Here is a 26,559-nt window from a genome sequence, read left to right on the forward strand (position 1 = left end):
TGAAACAAGCTTCCTTTGAATTGCTGTACACTTTTCACCAAATCAAGTTTAGTTTTCCATTGACTTGGAAATGTTTCCCAAATGTTTAATTTCACAGCAAGTGCACCCAAAAGCCAGACCAGGAAATGAGTCTTTGAAAAAGGAATGAATCATTGCCCTGTGCACTTCAATGGAAAGGAAATGTGTAACTGTGAAAAACCAATGGCTGATTGACTATCAGCAGATGTTGCACTGCTTTTACAGAGCAATTTCAATCCTTACAATTCAATGTCCAATATCAAATAATCGTTTTCAGAACCTAAATGTATTCTAAAAGGACTTTGTGGTAAATATACGTTTACAGGTTTCCTGGAATTTTGCTGTAATTTTCTAATATTAGAGCACCACCCACAATCCATGACCTAAAGTGGAAGTGCTCTTCAGTTGGTTAACTCATTTCTGTGTCTGTGTGGCTGAGTTTACTGCAATGCTACCTACAATGGACAACTGGACGTGTGTTTTTAAGAAAGAGGTTCCTTCATCCTACAATCCACCCATACTAATTGTGACATTTATCCTCGGATTCATTGGAAATGTGATTGCGTTATGGATCTTCTGTTTTCATGTAAAACCCTGGAAACCAAACAGTGTTTATTCACTCAATCTGGCGATTGCAGATATTCTGTTAATCTGCTGTTTACCATGTCGAGCAGATTACTACGTACGGGGGAAGAACTGGATCTTTGGTGATGTTCTATGTCGTCTGAATACATTTTTGATCTGTTTAAACCGGACAGGAAGCATCATGTTCCTTGCAGTTATGTCAATCGATCGCTATTTTAAAGTTGTCCACCCTCACCACAGAGTGAACAAGATGCCTACAAGCTGTACAGTGAAGGTAACAGGTGTCGTGTGGATTCTGGCAATGGCTATTTGTTCGCACTTGTTAACAGAACCTCACACCTTCATGTATGACAATCTGATATTCTGTGAACCCTTTAACATGACCCGGCATCTCAGTCCCACGGCAATTTGGACCGATATTGTTTATATTGTTTTCGATTTTTTTTTACCAGCTCCGATTATCTTGTTCTCCACGTTCTCTATAATCTGGAAGTTAAAACAATTGGAAATTGAATCGATGGGTAAATATAAACGAGCAGTAAAGCTTGTGATAGCTGTGGCAGCAGTTTTTGTATTGTGCTTCTTGCCCACAAACATTGCTACAATCGCTGTTTTAGTCACCAGGCCAACAGGCAGTGAAGGCTGCCGGTCGTATGAAATAGCTGTTGAGATATTTTATAATACGCTGTTTATGACATATCTGAACACAGTGCTGGATCCAGTTATTTACTACTTTTCAAGTTCGATATTTAAAGATGCTTTGATGAAAGCGCTTGCCTCTCTTAATTTAAACTGTTTCAGGTCAACAACTCGTCGTTCAATGCAACGAGGAGAACCTAGAGGAAAATTGGTTGCGGGTCTGGAACTAAAAAGGATCCTGGAGTGTAATCCCCGTGATCAATCCCAGTCAGATATCACATTGACTACAACACCCAGTGGTTAATTTCAGCATATGTAATTATGTAATTGGGGCGGCACTGGAGCACAGTGGTTAGTACTGCTGCTTTCACAGCGTCAAGGACCCGGGTTCGATTCCTGGCTTGGGTCACTGTCTGTGTGGAGCTCGAATGTTCTCCCTGTGTCTGAGTGGGTTTCCTCCAAGTGCTCCGGTTTTCTCCTACACTCTGAAAGATTTGCTGGTTAGATGCATTGTCCCGAACAGGCTCTGCACTCTGAAGACTCGGGGAAATTTCACAGTAACTTTCAGTGTTAATATAAGCTTACTTATGACTAAAAGATAAACTTTCTAAATTAAGCGCACAACGATGAAATAAATGCATTTTGTGATATCTAATAAAAGGCTGATCTGTTTCTAACAAGTGTCTGCTAAAATAAACTGCAAGTTTTAAATCAAGTTATCAATTTGAAAAATACTTGTTCTCTTCTTCCATAGAACTAAAGTGACTTCTACCGTGTTTCAGATCATGCTAAGTAATGGTCAACTCATGTGGTCAGCTCTTAAAGCAAACATGCAACTACTTAAATATATAACACCCCTGCCCTTTTACTTCTATGGTCATGACAACGAATTATTGCAATGTTATACACAGGAACAATAACACTCTAGATACAGTACAATGCATTATTAATCATTTTATACAGTCCTGGTCCCCACATGCCAACACTATAGTTAAGAAAGTCCACCAGTGCCTCAGCTTTCTCAGAAGGTTGAGGAAATCTGTTATGTCTACTACAACTCTCACCAATTTTTATAGATTACTTTCTGGTTGTATCACAGCTTGGTATGGCTCCTGCTCTGCCTAAGACTGCAGAAAACTACAAAGGGTCGTGAACGAAGCCCAGTGCATCACTCAAACCAGCCTCCCACCCACTGACTCTGTCTACACTTCCTTCTGCCTCAAAAAAAGCAGCTAGCAACATTAATGGCTCCAGGCACCCCGGACATTCTTTCTTCCACCTTCTTCTGTCGGAAGAAAGATACAAAAATCTGAGGACATGTACCAACTCATTCAAAAACAGCTTCTTTCCTGTCAGACTTTTGAATGGACCTATCTTGCACTAAGTTGATCTTTCTCTACACCCTAGCTATGACTGTAACACTATATTTTGCACCCTCTTCTTTCTTTCTCTATGAATGGTATGCATTTTCCATATAGCTCACCAGAAACAATACATTTCATTGTATGCCAATACATGTGACAATAATAAATCAAATCAAAAAGAACGTTGATCAGAAGGACGTCTATTCCTCTCCAGTTGTGTACGACTTTCAGGAATTTGGCCCTAAACATATGAATTGGAAGTTCAGTAGATGCTTCTTCACTTCTTCTCTTGAACTAGTTCTGCATCATTCTACGTGTGATGGTAGCTGAGACACTATTATCAGGCATCTCAGATTCAACTAAGTCTTTTGTAGTCGTATTCACAACACCAAGGACTAAAGCACTTGGTACTTCTGGAGATGATTCTGAGGAATCATTTCGAAATGACAACAATTGATCAGCGTGGCGTCACCAAACTAGTTCATCTTCAGCTTGATGCACGTAGGAAATTGGACCTGTTTTTGCTAAAACAATGGCTGGTACCCATTTCTCACTCATGGCATAATTAAGCACTAACATTCACTTTTCTTCTTGAAATAAACATTGATTTGACCTCGCTTCTCATCTAGAAACTTGAGATTTTTGTTGACGCTTTGCTATTTCTGAAGTTTCTGGAGGTCATAACAAATCAAATGTAGCTCGCATCTTTCTCTTTAAAAGTAGTAATGCAGGTGAACTTCGGGTAGTCACATGAGTTAAGTTTCTGTAAGATGCAAAAGCTATTCACACAATGTGATAACGAACTTTGCTCTCTTGAAGCTTTGAAGAATTCAAAACTTGTGCAAAACTTTCAGCAAATCCATTGGTTGACAGGTGATGAGGTGTGGATTTTATAGCAAAATACCATTTACTTTGAGATAATCCTCAAACTCTTGTGAAGTAAACTGTGGACCATTATTGCTAACAATCTCTTCTGGTTTACCAAATCATTCATATAAGATTTTGTCAACTGTTTCAGTAGTTTGTTCAGATATAGCAGATCTCAGAAAACAACTTCGGGCCACTTTGAGTGCGCATCAGTTATAACTAATGACATGTAACTCTCAAACAGACCAGCAAAAATTACATACAATTGTTGTCATGGCATTTTAGGTCGCTCCCAGTGGTGGAAATGAGAAAATAGTGGTGTATTTCTCATTCGTGCACAGGATTTACACTGTCCCAATTTTTCTTCAACTTGGCTACCCAAATCCAGCCACCAAAAATAACTATGTGTTGATTCCTTCATTTGGATGACATGAAGATGTCCTTCATGTAATTATTCAAGAACTTTTCCATGCAGACCAGGAGGAATGATCATTCAAATTAGATGGCAAGGTGGCACAGTGGTTAGCACTGCTGCCTCACAGCAACAGGGATCCAGGTTCAATTCCAGCCTTGGGTCACTGTTTGCGTGGAATTTACACACTCTCACCATGTCTGTGTGCATTTTCTCCGGGTGCTGCGGTTTCCTCCCACATTCCAAAGATGTGCGAGTTAGGATGGACTGGTCATACAAAATTAACTTTAGTGTCGGGGATTAGTAGGGTAAAGTGGGGTTACAGGAAAAGGGACTGAATGGGATTGTGGTTGGTGCAGACTTGATGGGCTGAATGACCTCCTTCTGTACTGTAGGGATTCTATGAATTCCCAACAATAGACACTTAACTGAGATGATCACTCAAGCTTTCTTGATACATATAGGTTGCAAATCTCCCATCCTGATTGACAACTCTTGTGGCAGGCTGTGGTGGGAGATGTGCACCACTGGCTTTGTTCCAGGATTTGCGCATATGCAGTGAACGTATGCGCATCTTCCAAAGCCAGGGAACAGTCGCTGGTCAGACTATGCTAGAAACTGGCGGGAAGGCAGGTAAGCAATTTGACTCTTTTTAAAATGTATTTTAAATATGTTTTCAATGTGATTATCGGGAACTTTCAGTTCAGCTTCTTACCCAAATCTATCTCCCCACTCTATGCATTAAAGAGTTCCCATTTGTGAAAATCATTAAAAACCCAGGGGGACGGGGCCAGGAGTACTTCATTCCAGTGGGGTTTAGACTAGCTCCCCATGTTTGGGGAACTAGCAGGAGACCCTGCCATAATGGGCAATTTGGGACCCCGGGGGGGGGGGGGGGGGGAGGGGGGTGAGCGGTGGGGGCGGGTGGTGCCCCCGGGCATGGGCAGGTGCCAGTCTGTACCTCCGGCACTGCCCAAGAAGCAAAGTGCCCATGTCTGGGGGCACCTTGGCATTGCCCATCAGATATTGGGCAGTGCCAAGGGGGCCTAGGGGCAAATGGTCAGGATGGTGGGTCCTGCTGCCATTCTGCAGACAGGATTTGTCTGGGCTGGAGGAAGAACAGTGACAGGGGCAAGCTGGGGGGGGGGGGAGGTGATGGTCTGCTGGGGGAGGGGAGAGACCTGCCTTATGGGTGGTGGGGTCTGACCCAGGAGGGGATCAGGTGGAGGGGGCTTCTGCTGGGGTGAGGGGTGGGGGATGGCCACCACTGGGGGAGCTAGGCTGTGCATTGGGGCACTCCAGGACCTGGGGGGAGGGGGGGGAGGTGTGGTTTAGGGCTGGCCCAGGAATTGTTGCAGAGTCCGCAATCGGGTCGTGGGGGTTGATGGGGGAGGTGAGCTGATTGGGCAGCACCTTTGGGGTCCCGAGCTGGTCAGAGATCGGGCTGGCCAGCAAACGGGAAGACTGACAGATTGGAACTACTGTTCCTGCGCAGACTTCCAGGACTGTCAGACTCTGGAGTGAATAGGCCCCGTCCCCCTGGGTTTTTAATGATTTTCACAGAGGGAACTCTGCAATGCACAGAGTGGGGAGATTCGGGTGAGAAGCTGAACTGATAAAACAGTCAGGATTTAGAACAGTTTTCCCACCAATTCAGCGCTTTTGGCAGAATCATGGCCGTGATTTCAAATCAGGTGTGGACAACACATTCCAGCTATTGTTCCTTTCAGTATCATATCCATCACTGTCTCCATCATGGGATCATTCCTGCTACATCACTGAACTTGAGAAACTTTGACAGGAAGGCGAATGGGGTGCTGGCCTTCATAGCGAGGGGGATTGAATATAAAAGTAGGGAGGTCTTGCTGCGGCTGTATAGGGCATTGGTGAGGCCGCAGCTGGAGTACTGTGTGCAGTTTTGGGCGCCGTACTTACGCAAGGATATTTTGGCCTTGGAGGGAGTGCAGAGGAGGTTTACTAGGCTGATACCGGAGTTGAGGGGATTGAGCTATGAGGAGAGGCTGAATAAACTAGGCTTGTACTCGTTAGAGTTTAGAAGAATGAGGGGAGATCTCATTGAGACGTATAAGATGATGAATGGGATAGATAGGATAGAGGTGGAGAGACTCTTCCCGCTCAGAAAGGACAGTAGGACTAGGGGGCACAGCCTCAAGATAAAGGGGGGGCGGTTTAGAACGGAGTTGAGGAGGAACTTCTTCACTCAAAGGGTGGTGAATCTCTGGAATTCTCAGCCCGTTGAAGTGGTGGAGGCTACCTCGCTAAATATTTTTAAGATGCGGGTTGATGTGTTTTTGATAAGAGAGGGGATTAAGCGTTATGGGGAGAGGGCGGGAATGTGGAACTGAGCCACAACAGATCAACCATGATCTTATTGAATGGCGGGGCAGGCTTGAAGGGCTAGATGGCCTACTCCTGCTCCTATTTCTTATGTTCTTATGTTCTTATGACAGGCAAATGATCTACCAGCAAAAAATAAAGAATATGAGTAAAATTAGTTCATAGCATCTGTTCAATTGAGAATACTAAGCATGGTAAAGGATCAGCATTCGTGTGGCGCTCTGATAGAAAATATTTTACATTGTCAGAGTGTGCAGATCAGGTCAGTGACTATCTTTGCAACTGGCTGGCAGCTAATGATGGTTTGCCTTCATATGGCACAAAGGTAGTAGTTAAGGATCGATGATCAGTCGATAATGTGAAGTGACTACCATACAAATAACGAAAAATTATACTCCAATAATGCAGCCACATTAGGAACAAATTTACCATAATACGTTACTAATCCTAAGAAGGATCTCAATTGCATCATACTCATCAGTTATGGTGCTTCTAGAATAGCTTCCTTTTTTTAATTGCTTTATGAAGGCCTTTATTATCAATAATATGCCTCAAATAATGGACTGATGTCTGGAAAATGCCACACATTTCTTTCTTGATACACAGGCCATATGGTTGAAGAAATTCCCATGTTACTTCTAAATTACACCAGTGTTCTTGTTCAATGATCCCTGAAATTAGGACATCATTCAGGCGACATTGCAGAGATTTCACTTAATATCTGATCCATCAATCTTTAGGATAGAACCCAGTCACTCATTGGAACCAGCTCAAATACACCAGTATTAACAAGTCATACTAATTCTTCTTCGAACTTCAAATAAATCACAGGTGGCACTGCTCTTGTTTTGAGACTTATTGGTTGACTGTTAGGTTTCATAGAACCATAGAACATTACAGCACAGAAGCAGGCCTTTTGGCCCCTCTTGGCTGTGCTGAACTATTTTTCTGCCTAGTCCCACTGATCTGCACCTGGACCATGTCGCTCCACACCCCTCTCATCCATGTACCTGTCCAAGTTTTTCTTAAATGTTAAAAGTGAGCCCACATTCATCACTTTATCCGGCAGCTCATTCCACACTTCCACCATTCTCTGTGTGAAGAAGTACCCCCAATATTCCCTTTAAACTTTTCCCCTTTCACCCTTAACCCATGTCCTCTAGTTTTTTTGTCCCCTAGCCTCAGTGGAAAAAACCTGCTTGTATTCACTCTACCTATACCCATCATAATTTTAGACACCTCTATCAAATCTCCCCTCATTCTGTTAGGCTTTATCTTGAGTTTGATTTGAGCTCCCTTCAGTGAACCAGTGTCTCTTCAAATGCACTCTTAAAATCATACAGTGTGGAAAAGGACCTTCAGTTCATCCAGTCTGCACCAACACATTAGAAACACCTGAGCTTCCACCTCATCTCATCTGCTAGCACTTGGCCCAGATCCCTGAATGTTATGGTATGCCAAGTGTTCATCCAGATACCTACCTCCTCCACCCTCTCAAGCAGTGCATTCCAGACTGTCACCACCATCTGATTAAAAAGATTTTTCCTCACATCCCCCCTAATCCTCCTGTCCCTCGTCTTGAACATATGTCCCCTCGTGACTGACCCTTCAACTAAGGGGAATAGTTGCTCCTTATCCACTCTGTCCATGTCTCTCATAATCTTGTACTCCTCAATCAGGTCACCCCTCAGTCTTCTCTGCTCAATGAAAACAACCCAAGCCTATCCAACCTCTGTTCATAACTTAAATGTTCCATCCCAGGCAACATCTTGGTGAATCTCCTTTCATTCCCTCCAGTGCAATCACATCCTTCCTATAACGTGGAGCACACAGTACTCCAGCTGTGGCCTCACCAAAATTCCACTCAACTCCAACGTGATTTACCTGCTTTTGTAATCAAAGCCTCGACTGATAAAGGCAAGTGTCCGATAAGCATTTTTCATCACCGTATTAACATCCCGCTTTCAGAGGTCTGTAGACAAACAAGCCAACGTCCCTTTGGTCCACAGAACTTCCTAGTATCCTCCCATTTATTGAATACTTTCTTGTCAAATTATTCCTTCCAAAGTATATCACCTCACACTTTTCAAGGTTAAATTCTACCTCCCCCTTATCTGTCCACTTGGCATTCTGTCTATATCTTCTTGTAGTCCAAGGCATACCGCCGTACAGTTAACTATCCATCCAAACTTTAAATATGCTTATATTTATCCAGAAGGTGCGGTAGGTCTGTTTTGACATTGACTAGTCAAATGAGAGCACACTAGTTAAGCTTTATCTTCCCCAATCATTATCTTCCAGTTGGAGCAGGAAAATTACCAAGGACCACATGAGAGGCAACTCCGCAGTCCACTCAAGTCTATGTTGACCATGATATAACCAATTAATGGCATCTTCTCTTCCACATATGTCCTTAAAATCATGTCAACTGGTTTTAAAGGAAGAGAGATCAGCTTTTGTTGATATGCAGTCCACGGAAATAAAGACACAGTAGTACCAGTATTGCCCTCCATCCTGATAGGTTGTCCATTTAACTTCAGAATCACCCAAAATCCAAATGGCATTCTCTTCTTCACGGTCGTAGTTCTTTTCTTCTGTGTTGTAAATTCTGTTATTAGAATGCAACTTGCTCTTCTAGAAGGTACCCAGATTCTGCTTCTGAATATTCTTTGCTGGGGAAAGTGGGATAGCCCAACAAGCTTTTGCAATGTGACTCAATGGGCCTGGTTTTACCATAGTGGGCGCGAAAACTTGGTGAAGTTGGGCGTGAGGCCCATAACGCGATCCACGCCCATGCCCATTTTACCAAGGCCCGAAAATGGCTCTGATCCGATTCGCACCTGAAACGGGTGCAATGGCGATTTAAATAGATTTGCATGCATTTAGAACATAGAACACAGAAAAACTACAGCACAAACAGGCCCTTCGGCCCACAAGTTGTGCTGATCATATCGCTACCTACAAGGCTTACCTATAACCTTCAATCCTATTAAATCCCATGCGCTCATCCAGAAGTCTCTTCAAAGACCCCATCGAATTTGCCTCCACACCACTGATGGCACCATTCACCCACCACCCTCTGAGTGAAAAACTTACCCTCGACATCTCCTCTGCCCCTACTCCCCATCACCTTAAACCTGTGTCCTCTCGTAGCAACCATTTCAGCCCTGGGAAAAAGCCTCTGAGAATCCACCCGATCTGTACCTCTCAACACCTTATACACCTCTATAAGGTCATCTCTCATTCTTCGTCTCTCCAAGGAGAAAAGACCGAGCTCCCTCAGCCTATCCTCATAAGGCATGCCACCCAATCCAGGCAACATCCTTGTAAATCTCCTCTGCACCCTTTCAATAGCTTCCACATCCCTCTTGTAATGAGGCGACAAGAACTGAGCACAGTACTCCAACTGGGGTCTGACTAGGGTTTTATAAAGCTACAGCATTGTCTCCCGACTCCTAAACTCAATCTCTCGATTGATGAAGGCCAGTACGCCATACGCCTTCTTAACCACATCCTCTACCTGCGAGGCCGATTTAAGAGTCCTATGGACTCGGACCCCAAGGTCCTTTTGATCCTCTACACTGCTAAGAGTCCAACCCTTGATATTATACTCCTTCATCCCATTTGACCTGCCAAAATGGACCACTACACATTTATCTGCATTGAAGTCTATCTGCCACTTCTCCGCCCAGTCTTGCATCCTATCTATGTAACGTTGCAACTTCTGACTTCCCTCCAAACTATCCACAGCACCACCAACCTTCATGTCGTCGGCAAAATTACCAACCGATCCCTCCACCTCCTCATCCAGGTCATTAATGAAAATTACAAACAGCAAGGGTCCCAGAACAAATCCCTGGGGCAGTCCACTGGTGATCGACCTCATGCAGAAAAAGACCCATCTACAACCACTCTCTGCCTTCTGCGGACAAGCCACTTCTGGATCCATAAGGCAACAGCCCCTTGGATCCCATGCCTTCTCACTTTCTCAAGAAGTCTTGCATGGGGGTCCTTATCGAATGCCTTGCTGAAGTCCATATAAACCACATCTACCGCTCTTCCTTCGTCAATGTGTTTAGTCACATTTTCAAAGAACTCAACCAGGCTCGTAAGGCACGATCTGCCTTTGACAAAGCCGTGCTGACTACTTTTGAGCATACTAAACTTCTCTAAATGTTCATAAATCCTGTTCCCCAGGATCTTCTCCATCAACTTACCAACCAGTGAGGTTTCCTGGGCTATCCCTATTCCCTTTCTTGAATATAGGAACCACATCCGCAATCCTCGGGGACTCTCCTGTCTCCATCGATGATGCAAAGATCATCGCCAGAGGCTCTGCAATCTCTTCCCTCGCCTCCACAGTATGTTGGGGTACATCCCATCCTGTCCCAGGGACTTATCTATCTTGATGCTATTCAAAAGTTCCAACACATCCTCTTTCTTAATGTCCACATACTCAATCTTTTCAGTCCGCCGCAAGCCTGCAGTACAACCACCCAGATCTTTTTCCATCGTGAATACCGAGGTAAAGTATTCACTAAGCACCTCTGCTATTTCTAACTTTCCCACCTTCACATTTTATAGCTCCTATTCCTTCATATCTCATCCTTTTGCTCTTCACATGTTTGTAGAACACCTTAGGGTTCTCCTTAATCTTACCTACCAAGGCCTTCTCATGACCCCTTCTGGTTCTCCTAATATCCTTAAGTTCCTTCCTACAAGCAGTGTACTCCTCTAGATCCCTAACATCGCCTTTCTCTCTGAACCTATTGTACACTTTTCTTTTTGACTAGGTTCGTTACAACTTTCATGTACCATGGCTCCCGTAACCTACCAAAACCTCCCTGTCCCATCTGAACGTTGCCGAGCAGAACAATTTAAATTGTATTAATGGGCCGCCCGCCCAACTTTACCAGCATTTCCCTCATTTTCCAGATTCAGCGTGATACAGATTGGCTTGGCAAAGGCGAGCCAGATAATTCTCTGGTGGAGAGGGGTTGGGGGCGAGGCCAATGGATCTCTGGTAGGGGAGGGGGGACCGCTGCCATTCTGCAGTTGAACGGTGGGAGTTGTGATCTGGGTAGCAGAGGGGAGTGGGTGGATAAGGGAGACAGTTATTTTGTGGGGGTAGGGCAATGTCTATGGGGGCCATCATTCCCGCTTTTGGTTCCTGGACCACTTTATCCCCTATTTGCAGCCTGGGAGCGATGGTTCCCACAGACATTATTTTCTCACTGTGCATGCGCAGTTCAAAGCTCTGATTGTTTCAGGCTTGCTAAGCTCCACCCAGGTTCAATTCTGATTTTGGCTGACTGTCTGTCTGTCATTTGCACATTCTCCCTGTGTCTGCCTTACACCAGACCATTTAAAGGACAAAAGGTTTTGATTATGGGAAACATGCACTCAAAATGTTCTGAAGTCACTTTTAGGAAGTCTATGTCCTTGGAAAGAACAAAAGAAAGACTGGATGAGATTTTTGCAAGAATCGGTTAACCTAAAAGCTTGTTAGTGACAATGGGCTGCAGTTCATTTTGCAAGAATTAACAAATTATCGAAAAGAGAACAGAATCAAACCCATCTGATCCACTCCTTATTATCCTGCCATAAATAAGCTGGCTGACAGGTTTGTTCAGACAATGAAGCATTCGTTGAAGGTAATTTGTGACCAAGGATCATTGTCTAAATGACTAAGCCAATTCCCGATGGAACATAGGAATACAACAAAGTCAAACTGAAGTGTGATTACTTTAGAAGTAATTTCTTAATGGAGAAGTGGAGACCTTTGCATATTCAGGTAAATGAAAAATGGGGAGAAGTTCATAAAGTTATACTACCATTGGGTTATAGAAAGGAGGTTTTGTGGGAGGCACTTGAGATTCTAGTAGCAGGTCATTTGCAGGTAAGGAAAACACAAGCAAAAATACAAAAATACTTTTATTGGCCTGGATTACACAACAGTGTGGTTGAATTTTGCCTTACATGTCCCACATTTCAGGTACTTGGAAACCTTCAAGCGACAATCAAACCAGCACCCTTAATTTCCATTTGGGCATTTGAGGAACCTTTCTCTAGTGTGCTAATTGATTGCATGGGACCCTTGCCTAAAATGAAAAGTGAGAATCAGTATTTGTTGACCATGATGAAGATAGAAAAAGTTGACTGATTTGGAGCCTGTTCCTGAGTTGTTGAAATTAACTGACTATAAACCGCAGGACCTTCAACAACAGCTCAGCATCCATGATAAGAAAAATTTAGATCAGTCAGCAGTCATATGTGATCACAAGATGGAGACTGGGGAACAAAATAGCAGAATGATAAAGGAATGCCAGCAGCTGTAAGAATAAACTGAAGCTGAAAACTGGAGACTCTGGGAAGACTTTTGAGCATACCATTTCACAGCAGAAGGGGGAGTTGGACTGCCTGACAGAGCAACTAAGGCCATTTCAAAGGAAAAGGGACAGGGGTAAAGCGACTTTTCTGGATGGTTCTGAACATATGCAAAGTTAAGAAAGTGTGCAAAGGGACAGATTCCCTTTGATAAAGTCTATGTGAAGCTCAACCTTCTGGAAAAAGGTTACTTCAGTTTTGAAATTTCAGGACTCTGAAAATCAAAAGAACTTTTTGGATTCAGCAAAAGAAATTAAAAAGCAAATCTGAAATGATTTGCGGCAGTTTGCATTCAATATAAAGTTTTACCCTCCAGATCCGGCCTCTGAGGACACCACCAAGATTAACTTACAATCAAGACAAGGGAACCAGACACTGACTTGGAATCAAAAAAGGACGAAGGATAGAAGGAGACACCTGAAAAGAAAGAGGAAGCAGTTGAACAACAGCAGAGTTACAAGCATTAGCAAGAACAGAGAAAGCGACTGCAGATGCCTTATCACAACGTTGATGTAAAAGGATGGAATGTTCAATATTGGAAAAGGAAGACTGAACTGGACTATACCATGGTTTAACTTTGCATGCTTAGATTTAATATGGTACATATCTTATAGAGTACCAATAGTATGGGGGAAAAAGCCTTTAGTAAAATGAAGACAATGGTTTTTAAGGGAAAGGTGTGAATATATGTATATACATAGTGTATTTTTTCCATTTCAGGAGAATGTTTTAAAGTTCACATTTTTTTTGACAGGTAGTCTGGGATGAACAGTTCAGATGCTGAGAAGCAAGATAATTTCTCATTTCAACCTAGCAAGTTAAGTAGAGTTAATGGATTTTGTTTATTTAAGTTCCCTGGGATTTCTGATTAAGTTGATTTACAGGGTCATGTGATCTTGTGGTTTATGTACAGTCCTGGATTTGAAACATGGAAACAGGCTTTTGCTGAAAGGAGTAGGAGCTTGGCTGCTCTTGTTGAAGTTAGGAGATTTTTTTAGGCTTCTAAAAGCACTATATCTGAAAACTTCAAGGCTGTCAACACAGATTATAGCAATTATATTTGTGATTGATAACTATATTTAAAGGGGGTTTTAAGGATGTTGCATATTTGGAACAGAAAGAGTGTTAAGTTAGAAACTAGAGATATGTCTTTTCATATTTAAAGACTGTTCAATTATTTATACTTAAACTGCTTAATTTTGTTAGAGTTATACTTAAACTGTGTTATGAATAAAGCTTATTTTGATAAAAGACTGCTAACTTGTCAGTAGAATTACTCCTGGAGTGAAGCATCCTTTCCTCACACTCATGCCAAAATAGAAAAGGATGTTGGGCTAGTCTGGCTTCATGATATACGCTGGGGTTCTTGGCTGGGACCCTAACAACTCGCTCTCTCTCCAGCTATCCTGCATGCTTTATTTACTTATTTTATTATTAGTCACAAGGAAGGCTTACATTAACACTGCAGTGAAGTTACTGTGAAATTCTCCTAGTCGCCACAGTCCAGCACCTGTTCGGGTCAATGCACCTAACTATCATGTCTTTCAGAATGTGGGAGGAAACTGGAACACCCAGAGGAAACTCACGCAGACACAGGGAGAACATGCAAGCTCCCCACAGACAGTGACCTAAGCCGGGAATCAAACTCGGGTCCCTGGTACTGTGAAGCTGCCGTGCTAACCACAGTGCTAACATGCTGTCCACTTGAACCTTGTCTGTTGTTTAATGAGCCAAATAATGTGGGCAGCTTTGTAAAATTCAACTCAGCAGCTGTTAACATCTCCAAATCACTTAGAATCCAGAAAGACTATCAGGATTGGTCAAAAATAATCCCAGTGATCAATTTACAGGATTATACTGGGCTGTTTATAATTTCATCCATTCTTCTGCTTTGTGACATACATGTGTCAGGAAATGTAAACTCTTAAATGCATGTCTGTGTGAGAGAGATTGATTTTTGGGATCGGACAGAGAGAGGACCTGTCCCTTTTCCTTTGTGCTCCGCCACTTTTTTTTCGGCTTACGTCTAACCCTTGTTGCTCCCTGTGGCTTGTTGTCTTTTTGCCTCCTAGGCCTTTTTCTTATATATTGTATATTATTATTTGTTAGTTTTTTCTTGTGTGCGGTGGTGAGTGGGGGTTACCCCCATGTGGCGAAAGAGAAGGAATAGTTGGGGTGGGGGGGAAAGAACAAAGGAAAACATGGTAATGGTCTGCTTCTGTCATATTTTAGGAGGGTCAGGGAAGATGGTTGTTGAGTTGGTGTGTGTTAGGAGGAGGGGGCTGCTAGGTCAGGGGTTTATATGTTTCTGGGGGCTGTGATGGATGTCCAAGTGGTGTGTGTGTTGGAGAGTTGTATTTTGGGGGTTTCCTGGCCCCAGGAAGGTTTTGTGTCTGTTGCCAAGTCAGATTCTGTTTTCTGGGGTGGGTGGGTGGGTTTGTGTGTGTGTGTGAGGGAGGATTTGTTAGTGGTTGGGCTACTGATGGGATAGTAGGTGGGCTACTGGGGATGGGGAGGGGCAAGAGGTCAGGCAGTGGAAAAGAAAGATCTTGGGGGTTTCCTGATAGGGATTTGGAGGGTAGGTTGTTGGTTGAAGGGTGGTTTGTTGTCCTCCCCTATCTTGGCGCCTTCGTCTCCTGTGTGTGCCTATTAGGTTGGGTGGGTTGAGGGGGCTCCCAGAGCTGATGGGATGGAGTGACTTTTTATTCTTTGTGGGTGTTTTATGTTGTGGTGGGCAGGATGTCGTGGTGTGGATTCAGGTAGTATGTACTGGGTTGGGGTGGGGGCACTAGTTGTTGGAGCAAGTTGGTGCAGGGATATTCCCATTTATTTGGTTGGTTTATGGGTTTGGTATGAGGATAAGTCTTTTGTTGGTAGTGCAAAAATTACTTCATCGACAATTTATTTAGTTAATTAATGAGTGTCTCCAGTAGGCTCACGTTAGCAATGTAATGAAATTACCGTGGAAAGGTAAACTGAGGAAGAATTCAGCATGGTCAATCCAACCTCGTTAGTTGTAATGAGTCAATCTATGTACAGGTTTCTACCATTGCTTCTGATAGTCAAATACTTAAAAGATTTGCACTTTCCCCAGATCTGCCTGTGGATTCTATCCAGTCACCATGCGGTCGGAGTATCATCCATGCAGAGTTATACATTATATTTTTGTTTTTAGGGGTTTATACCTCTCTGCATGGATTAGTTTGGCCATTCTAATAGGTTCCCATACGTGTCCAATTATTCCTTTTAATTAAGGTAAAACTATAGTGATCGCCAAGCCGTGTCTAAGACAATGTCTGAGGACCTTATGTGTATGTTTTTTATTTTTAAAAACTCTTCACTGTGTGTGTGTGTGAGTGAGAGAGAGAGAGAGGGAGAGTGTTGGAATGTGTTAAGCAGAATAATCATTATTCCCTATTCTTTTACCATATACTTACAAGACAACCTATCTGGTTGCACCATTTACAGTCAGAGCACTTAAACAGTTAAACACTGAACTGAACTGGAAGCCAATTCATAAAAGAAAAAGTTTCAGTAAACATTCTACCACTTCCCACATGAACAGGAATTGCAAAACATTGGTTGAGCAAGCAAATAAATTAACTGTAAAGAACCTCTAGCCGAAAGACAGGGTGAAGATACTCAGTTCAAAAATCAATAGAAATATAGTGAGTGAAACTAGCCAACAAGCTTCTTTGAATTGCTGCTCACTTTTTACCACACAGTTTTTATTTTATGCTGGCTTGGAAAATGTTGCATATCCACATCATGGAAAATGTTGCCAAACTGTTAAATTTCACAGCAATTGTACCCAACAGTGAGATCAAGAAACGAGTCCCTAAGAAGGGAATGAACGATTGTCCTGTGCACTCCAGTGTAAAGGAGATGGGTAACAGTGAAATATCTCTTGCTGACTGACTGTCAGCCCATTTTGAACTGCTCTCACAGAGCAACTTCAGTCTTTACAGTTCAATATTCAATATTCTGATATGTCGGTATTTTAACAAATAACCATTTTAAAAACCTAACTGTATTTCAAATGTGAAGAGTGACCTCACTGTAAATACTAGCTGAAGTGTTTTCTGGAGTTTGGCTGTAATTTTGTAAAATTAAAGCACCACCCACAATCAATGATGTAATGTGGAAGAACTTTATATAAAGTTATGGAACGTTCAGTTCATCAACTCATTCCTGTGGCAGTGTGGCTGAGAGTTTACTGCAATGCTGCCCCAAATGGACAACCAGACGTGTGTTTTTGAGAAAAAGGTTCCTTCAGCCTATAATCCACCCATAATTATTGTGACCTGTATCCTCGGATTCATTGGAAATGTGATTGCTTTATGGATCTTCTGTTTTCATGTAAAGTCCTGGAGGCCAAACACTGTTTATTCACTGAACCTGGTGATTGCAGACACTCTGTTAATCTGCTCTTTACCATTTCGAGCAGATTACTTCATACGGGGCAAGAACTGGATCTTTGGTGATGCTCCATGTCGTCTGAATGTATTTTTCATCTCCTTAAACCGGGCAGGAAGCATCCTGTTCCTCACTGTTATATCGATCGATCGCTATTTTAAAGTGGTCCACCCTCACCACAGAATGAACAAGATGCCTGCAAGCTGTGCAGTGAAGGTAACAGGCGCCTTATGGATTTTCGCAGTGGCTATTTGTTCACATCTTTTAGCAGAATCACATACCTTCAATCATGACGATGTGACATACTGTGAACCCTTTAACATGGCCCATCACCTCAGTCCTACACAAATTTGGACTGATATTGTTTTTATTGTTTTCAAGTTTGCTTTGCCAGCTCCGATTATCCTGTTCTCCACATTCTGTATAACATGGAAATTAAAACAGATGAAAACTAATTCGAGGGGTAAATATAAACGAGCAGTAAAGCTTGTGATAGCTGTGGCAGCAGTTTTTGTACTGTGTTTCTTGCCCACAAACGTGGCTGTAATCGCTGTTTTAGTTACCAGACTAACAGGCAGTGAAGGCTGTAAGTCGTATAAAATAGCTGTTGAGGTATTTTGTAATACACTGTTTATGACATATCTGAACACAGTGCTGGATCCAGTTATTTACTACTTTTCAAGTTCGATATTTAAAGATGCTTTGATGAAAGCGCTTGCCTCTCTTAATTTAAACTGTTTCAGGTCAACAACTCATCGTTCAATGCAACGAGGAGAACCTAGAGGAGAAATGGTTGCGGGTCTGGAACTAAAAGGGATCCTGGAGTGTAATCCCCGTGATCAATCCCAGTCAGATATCACATTGACTACAACACCCAGTGGTTAATTTCAGCATATGTAATTATGTAATTGGGGCGGCACTGGAGCACAGTGGTTAGTACTGCTGCTTCACAGCGTCAAGGACCCGGGTTCGATTCCTGGCTTGGGTCACTGTCTGTGTGGAGCTTGAATGTTCTCCCTGTGTCTGAGTGGGTTTCCTCCAAGTGCTCCGGTTTTCTCCTACACTCTGAAAGATTTGCTGGTTAGATGCATTGTCCCGAACAGGCTCTGCACTCTGAAGACTCGGGGAAATTTCACAGTAACTTTCAGTGTTAATATAAGCTTACTTATGACTAAAAGATAAACTTTCTAAATTAAGCGCACAACGATGAAATAAATGCATTTTGTGATATCTAATAAAAGGCTGATCTGTTTCTAACAAGTGTCTGCTAAAATAAACTGCAAGTTTTAAATCAAGTTATCAATTTGAAAAATACTTGTTCTCTTCTTCCATAGAACTAAAGTGACTTCTACCGTGTTTCAGATCATGCTAAGTAATGGTCAACTCATGTGGTCAGCTCTTAAAGCAAACATGCAACTACTTAAATATATAACACCCCTGCCCTTTTACTTCTATGGTCATGACAACGAATTATTGCAATGTTATACACAGGAACAATAACACTCTAGATACAGTACAATGCATTATTAATCATTTTATACAGTCCTGGTCCCCACATGCCAACACTATAGTTAAGAAAGTCCACCAGTGCCTCAGCTTTCTCAGAAGGTTGAGGAAATCTGTTATGTCTACTACAACTCTCACCAATTTTTATAGATTACTTTCTGGTTGTATCACAGCTTGGTATGGCTCCTGCTCTGCCTAAGACTGCAGAAAACTACAAAGGGTCGTGAACGAAGCCCAGTGCATCACTCAAACCAGCCTCCCACCCACTGACTCTGTCTACACTTCCTTCTGCCTCAAAAAAAGCAGCTAGCAACATTAATGGCTCCAGGCACCCCGGACATTCTTTCTTCCACCTTCTTCTGTCGGAAGAAAGATACAAAAATCTGAGGACATGTACCAACTCATTCAAAAACAGCTTCTTTCCTGTCAGACTTTTGAATGGACCTATCTTGCACTAAGTTGATCTTTCTCTACACCCTAGCTATGACTGTAACACTATATTTTGCACCCTCTTCTTTCTTTCTCTATGAATGGTATGCATTTTCCATATAGCTCACCAGAAACAATACATTTCATTGTATGCCAATACATGTGACAATAATAAATCAAATCAAAAAGAACGTTGATCAGAAGGACGTCTATTCCTCTCCAGTTGTGTACGACTTTCAGGAATTTGGCCCTAAACATATGAATTGGAAGTTCAGTAGATGCTTCTTCACTTCTTCTCTTGAACTAGTTCTGCATCATTCTACGTGTGATGGTAGCTGAGACACTATTATCAGGCATCTCAGATTCAACTAAGTCTTTTGTAGTCGTATTCACAACACCAAGGACTAAAGCACTTGGTACTTCTGGAGATGATTCTGAGGAATCATTTCGAAATGACAACAATTGATCAGCGTGGCGTCACCAAACTAGTTCATCTTCAGCTTGATGCACGTAGGAAATTGGACCTGTTTTTGCTAAAACAATGGCTGGTACCCATTTCTCACTCATGGCATAATTAAGCACTAACATTCACTTTTCTTCTTGAAATAAACATTGATTTGACCTCGCTTCTCATCTAGAAACTTGAGATTTTTGTTGACGCTTTGCTATTTCTGAAGTTTCTGGAGGTCATAACAAATCAAATGTAGCTCGCATCTTTCTCTTTAAAAGTAGTAATGCAGGTGAACTTCGGGTAGTCACGAGTTAAACTTCTGTAAGATGCAAAAGCTATTCACACAATGTGATAACGAACTTTGCTCTCTTGAAGCTTTGAAGAATTCAAAACTTGTGCAAAACTTTCAGCAAATCCATTGGTTGACAGACGATGAGGTGTGGATTTTATAGCAAAATACCATTTACTTTGAGATAATCCTCAAACTCTTCTGGTGTTATGTAATGAGGCGGGTTGAATTAGGGACCTTGCGGTGAAGGATCCTCTTGGGGAGAGTGATCATTGTATGGTGGAGTTTCTGGTGCAGATGGAGGACGACAAAGTGGGTTCCCGGACACGCGTCCTTTGTTTGAACAGAGGGGAGTACGGTAGGATGAGAGATGAATTGGCGAATGTGGACTGCGGGAGCGCGTTGGAAGGTAGGTCTGCTGAGGAGCAGTGGAGGATTTTTAAGGGGATCTTTCTTGGTGCTCAGCAGAAATTTAATCTGATGGTCAAAAAGGACCGTAGGAGGAGAGGTAATCAGCCGTGGATAATGAAGGAGGTGAAGGGAAGTGTTAAAATAAAAGCGGAGGCGTTTAGAGTAGCTAAGAGTAGTGGGCAAGAAGAGGATTGGGAGAGGTTTAAATGTCAACAAAGATTGACAAAGAAATTGATAAAGAAGGGTAGGAGAAACTATGAAGCTGGGCTAGCGCTTAATATAAAAAAGGATAGCAAGAGTTTTTGTAAGTATATAAAAAGGAAGAGGCTGGCTAGGGTGAACGTTGGACCCTTAGAGAATGAGAAGGGGGACTTAGTGGTAGGGGATGGGGAAATGGCTGAGGTCTTGAATAACTTTTTTGTTTCAGTCTTCACGGAGGAGGACGTGAATAATTTGCCGGGTGTTAGAGATGGAAAGGTGGTAGGACTGGAGGGTCTAGATGACATTACTGTTACTAGAGAGGTGGTGCTAGACAGACTGGAGGGGGCTGATTGTGGACAAGTCCCCAGGACCGGATGGAATGCATCCGAGGGTTCTGAAAGAAATGGCGGAGGTGATAGTGGATGCCTTGGTGGTTATTTTCCAGACGTCGCTGGATTCCGGGGAAGTGCCGGAAGATTGGAAAGTGGCTAATGTTACGCCATTGTTTAAGAAGGGTGCCAGGCAAAAGGCGGGGAATTATAGGCCGGTTAGTTTAACGTCTGTTGTAGGTAAAATGTTAGAATCCGTCATCAAGGAGGAAATAGCGAAGCATCTTGAGGGGAATTGCTTGATAGAGCAGACGCAGCACGGTTTCATTAAAGGGAAGTCGTGTCTGACAAATTTACTTGAGTTCTATGAGGATGTGTCTAGGGCAGTGGATAGAGGAGAGCTGGTGGATGTGGTCTTTCTTGATTTTCAGAAGGCGTTTGACAAAGTACCTCACAAGAGGTTATTGCAGAAGGTCAGGGGACATGGAGTTGGGGGTAGGGTGTTAGCGTGGATAGAGGACTGGTTGTCAAATAGGAGGCAGAGAGTGGGGGTCAATGGGTGCTATTCAGATTGGCGGTTGGTGACTAGTGGAGTGCCTCAGGGGTCGGTACTGGGGCCTCAGCTTTTTACCATTTATATAGATGATCTGGAGGAGGGAACTGAGTGTATGGTGTCAAAATTTGCTGATGACACCAAGATTGGTGGAAAGGCAAATTGTGCGGAGGGTGTGGAGAGTCTGCAGAAGGATCTAGATAGGCTGGGCGAATGGGCCAGGAAATGGCAAATGGAATTCAATGTTGGCAAGTGTGAGGTGGTCCACTTTGGTAGGAAGAATGGTAGGAAGGATTATTACTTACGTGGAGAAAAACTGCAGCAGGCGACGGTGCAGAGGGACCTCGGGGTCCTTGTGCATGAATCGCAAAAACCCAGCTTGCAGGTGCAGCAGGTGGTCAGGAAGGCGAATGGGATGCTGGCCTTCATAGCGAGGGGGATTGAATATAAAAGTAGGGAGGTCTTGCTGCGGCTGTATAGGGCATTGGTAAGGCCGCAGCTGGAGTACTGTGTGCAGTTTTGGGCGCCGTACTTACGAAAGGATATTTTGGCCTTGGAGGGAGTGCAGAGGAGGTTTACTAGGCTGATGCCGGAGTTGAGGGGGTTGAGCTATGAGGAGAGGCTGAATAAACTAGGCTTGTACTCGTTAGAGTTTAGAAGAATGAGGGGAGATCTCATTGAGACGTATAAGATGATGAATGGGATGGATAGGATAGAGGTGGAGAGACTCTTCCCGCTCAGAAAGGACAGTAGGACTAGGGGGCACAGCCTCAAAATAAAGGGGGGTTGGTTTAGAACGGAGTTGAGGAGGAACTTCTTCACTCAAAGGGTGGTGAATCTCTGGAATTCTCTGCCCGTTGAAGTGGTGGAGGCTACCTCGCTAAATGTTTTTAAGACGCAGGTTGATGGGTTTTTGATAAGAGAGGGGATTAAGGGTTATGGGAAGAGGGCAGGAATGTGGAGCTGAGCCACAACAGATCAGCCATGATCTTATTGAATGGCGGGGCAGGCTCGAGGGGCCAGATGGCCTACTCCTACTCCTATTTCTTATGTTCTTGTGAAGTAAACTGTGGACCATTATTGCTAACAATCTCTTCTGGTTTACCAAATCATTCATATAAGATTTTGTCAACTGTTTCAGTAGTTTGTTCAGATATAGCAGGTCTCAGAAAACAACTTCGGGCCACTTTGAGTGCGCATCAGTTATAACTAATGACATGTAACCCTCAAACAGACCAGCAAAAATTACATACAATTGTTGTCATGGCATTTTAGGTCGCTCCCAGTGGTGGAAATGAGAAAATAGTGGTGTATTTCTTATTCGTGCACAGGATTTACACTGTCCCAATTTTTCTTCAACTTGGCTACCCAAATCCAGCCACCAAAAATAACTATGTGTTGATTCCTTCATTTGGATGACATGAAGATGTCCTTCATGTAATTATTCAAGAGCTTTTCCATGCAGACCAGGAGGAATGATCATTCAAATTAGATGGCAAGGTGGCACAGTGGTTAGCACTGCTGCCTCACAGCAACAGGGATCCAGGTTCAATTCCAGCCTTGGGTCACTGTTTGCGTGGAATTTACACACTCTCACCATGTCTGTGTGCATTTTCTCCGGGTGCTGCGGTTTCCTCCCACATTCCAAAGATGTGCGAGTTAGGATGGACTGGTCATACAAAATTAACTTTAGTGTCGGGGATTAGTAGGGTAAAGTGGGGTTACAGGAAAAGGGACTGAATGGGATTGTGGTTGGTGCAGACTTGATGGGCTGAATGACCTCCTTCTGTACTGTAGGGATTCTATGAATTCCCCACAATAGACACTTAACTGAGATGATCACTCAAGCTTTCTTGATACATATAGGTCGCAAATCTCCCATCCTGATTGACAACTCTTGTGGCAGGCTGTGGTGGGAGATGTGCACCACTGGCTTTGTTCCAGGATTTGCGCATATGCAGTGAACGTATGCACATCTTCCAAAGCCGGGGAACAGTCGCTGGTCAGACTATGCTAGAAACTGGCGGGAAGGCAGGTAAGCAATTTGACTCTTTTTAAAATGTATTTTAAATATGTTTTCAATGTGATTATCGGGAACTTTCAGTTCAGCTTCTTACCCAAATCTATCTCCCCACTCTACGCATTAAAGAGTTCCCATTTGTGAAAATAATTAAAAACCCAGGGGGACGGGGCCAGGAGTACTTCATTCCAGTGGGGTTTAGACTGGCTCCCCATGTTTGGGGAACTAGCAGGAGACATAAGAACATAAGAACATAAGAAATAGGAGCAGGAGTAGGCCATCTAGCCCTTCGAGCCTGCCCCGCCATTCAATAAGATCATGGCTGATCTGTTGTGGCTCAGTTCCACTTTCCCGCCCTCTCCCCATAACTCTTAATCCCCTCTCTTATCAAGAACCCATCAACCCGCTTCTTAAAAATATTTAGCGAGGCAGCCTCCACCACTTCAACGGGCAGAGAATTCCAGAGATTCACCACCCTTTGAGTAAAGAAGTTCCTCCTCAACTCCGTTCTAAACCGCCTCCCCTTTATCTTGAGGCTGTGCCCCCTAGTCCTACTGTCTTTTTTGAGCGGGAAGAGTCTCTCCACCTCTATCCTATCCATCCCATTCATCATCTTATACGTCTCAATGAGATCTCCCCTCATTCTTCTAAACTCTAACGAGTACAAGCCTAGTTTATTCAGCCTCTCCTCATAGCTCAATCCCCTCAACTCCGGTATCAGCCTAGTAAACCTCCTCTGCACTCCCTCCAGGGCCAAAATATCCTTGCGCAGGTGCGGCGCCCAAAAATGCACACAGTACTCCAGCTGCGGCCTTACCAATGCCCTATACAGCTGCAGCAAGACCTCCCTACTTTTATATTCAATCCCCCTCGCTATGAAGGCCAGCATCCCATTCTCCTTCCTGACCACCTGCTGCACCTGCAAGCTGGGTTTTTGCGACTCATGCACAAGGACCCCGAGGTCCCTCTGCACCGTCGTCTGCTGCAGTTTTTCGCCCCGTAAGTAATAGTCCTTCCTACCATTCTTCCTACCAAAGTGGACCACCTCACACTTGCCAACATTAAATTCCATTTGCCATTTCCTGGCCCATTCGCCCAGCCTATCTAGATCCTTCTGCAGACTCTCCACACCCTCCGCACAATTTGCCTTTCCACCAATCTTGGTGTCATCAGCAAATTTCGACACTCTGCACTCGGTTCCCTCCTCCAGATCATCTATATAAATGGTAAATAGCTGAGGCCCCAGCACCGACCCCTGGGGCACCCCACTAGTCACCAACCGCCAATCCGAATAGCACCCATTGACCCCCACTCTCTGCCTCCTATTTGACAACCAATCCTCTATCCACGCTAACACCCTACCCCCAACTCCATGTCCCTCGGCCTTCTGCAATAACCTCTTGTGAGGTACCTTGTCAAACGCCTTCTGAAAATCCAGAAAGACCACATCCACCGGCTCTCCTCTATCCACCGCCCTAGACACATCCTCATAGAACTCCAGTAAATTTGTCAGACACGACTTCCCTTTAATGAAACCGTGTTGCGTCCGCCCTATCAAGCAATTCCCTTCAAGATGCCTCGCAATTTCCTCCTTAATGACGGATTCTAACATTTTACCTACCACAGACGTTAAACTAACCGGCCTATAATTCCCCGCCTTTTGCCTGGCACCCTTCTTAAACAACGGCGTAACATTAGCCGTTTTCCAATCTTCCGGCACTTCCCCGGAATCCAGCGACGTCTGGAAAATAACCACCAAGGCATCCACTATCACCTCCGCCATTTCTTTCAGAACCCTCGGATGCATTCCATCCGGTCCTGGGGACTTGTCCACAATCAGCCCCTCCAGTCTGTCAAGCACCACCTCTCTAGTAACAGTAATGTCATTAAGACCCTCCATTCCTACCACCTTTCCATCGCTAACACCCGGCAAATTATTCACGTCCTCCTCCGTGAAGACAGAAACAAAAAAGTTATTCAAGACCTTAGCCATATCCCCATCCCCTACCACTAGCTCCCCTTTCTCATCCTCTAAAGGACCAATGTTCACCCTAGCCAGCCTCTTCCTTTTTATATATTTATAAAAACTCTTGCTATCCTTTTTTATATTAAGTGCTAGCCCAGCCTCATAGCTTCTCCTACCCTCCTTTATCAACTTCTTTGTCAATCTTTGTTGACATTTAAACCTTTCCCAATCCTCTTCTCGCCCACTGCTCTTAGCTACTCTAAATTCCTCCGCTTTTAATTTAACACTTTCCTTCACCTCCTTCGTTATCCACGGCTTATTACCTCTCTTCCTACTGTCCTTTTTAACCATTGGAATAAATTTCTGCTGAGCACCAAGAAAGATCTCCTTAAAGATCCTCCACTGCTCCTCAGCAGACCTACCTTCCAACGCACTCCCCCAGTCCACATTCGCCAATTCTTCTCTCATCCTACCATACTCCCCTCTATTCAAACAAAGGACGCGTGTCCGGGAACCCACTTTCTCCTCCTCCATCTGCACCAGAAACTCCACCATACAATGATCACTCTCTCCAAGAGGATCCTTCACCGCAAGGTCCCTAATTCTACCCGCCTCATTACATAGCACCAGATCCAAGATAGCTCGCTCCCTCGTCGGCTCCAACACACACTGTTCAAGGAAATTATCCCGGCAGCATTCCAAGAACTCCTCCTCGAGCCCACCTCGTCCAACATGGGTCGACCAATCAATATGCAGATTGAAATCTCCCATAACTACTGCCGTCCCATTCCTGCACGCCGCACTTATTTGCGTGTCAACAGCCTGCCCCACCTCCAGATCATTATTCGGGGGCCTATAGACGACACCCACCAGCGTCTTCCTCCCTTTGCTGTTCCTAATCTCCACCCACAACGATTCCACGTTCTGCTCTTTGGCTCCGATATCATCCCTTGCTACCACCTTGATACTATCCTTAATCAGCAGAGCTACGCCACCCCCTCTTTCCTCCTGCCTATCCTTCCTAAACACTTGATAGCCCTGTACATTCATCTCCCAGTCCCTGTCACCTTGCAGCCACGTCTCTGTAATGGCCACCAGATCGTATCCATTTGTGTCGATCTGCGCCACCAGCTCATCCACTTTATTCCGAATGCTTCGTGCATTCAGATAAAGCGCTTTCATCCCAGCCTTCACCTGGACCCTATTTGCCGTCACGCCACCAATTTGGACATCCTCGGCCTCTTCCCTTACCTGTACCCTATCCTTAACTTTAGACCTCGTAGCGTCACCTACCCTCGCACCCTCCCCCCCCCTAATTAGTTTAAAGCCCTGTCTACAGTCCTCTTTACTCGATTCGC

General features: G+C 43.8%; 1 protein-coding gene across 1 annotated transcript; it reads left to right on the forward strand.

Moving 5' to 3' along the window:
- Positions 1 to 478: 478 nt before the first annotated feature.
- Positions 479 to 17,931, forward strand: LOC145356166 (uncharacterized). Its single transcript, XM_080208775.1, has 3 exons — positions 479 to 1,541; positions 16,433 to 16,506; positions 16,843 to 17,931. Exons 1-3 carry the CDS (start codon positions 479 to 481, stop codon positions 17,929 to 17,931), a joined length of 2,226 nt encoding a protein of 741 aa, XP_080064901.1.
- The last annotated feature ends 8,628 nt before the right edge of the window (positions 17,932 to 26,559 follow it).

This window comes from Carcharhinus amblyrhynchos, chromosome 20 (assembly GCF_965287045.1).
Source record: "Carcharhinus amblyrhynchos chromosome 20, sCarAmb.v2.hapA, whole genome shotgun sequence".
NCBI lineage: Eukaryota > Metazoa > Chordata > Chondrichthyes > Carcharhiniformes > Carcharhinidae > Carcharhinus > Carcharhinus amblyrhynchos.

Bases quoted from the DNA above. Each gene is read 5' to 3' on its own strand.
- LOC145356166 (XM_080208775.1), top strand. From the start codon at position 479: ATGGACAACTGGACGTGTGTTTTTAAGAAAGAGGTTCCTTCATCCTAC. The intron at 1,542-16,432 runs GTTAATTTCAGC...TAAATTTCACAG, and splicing joins ATTGACTACAACACCCAGTG to CAATTGTACCCAACAGTGAG. The intron at 16,507-16,842 runs GTAAAGGAGATG...TGTGGCTGAGAG, and splicing joins ATTGTCCTGTGCACTCCAGT to TTTACTGCAATGCTGCCCCA.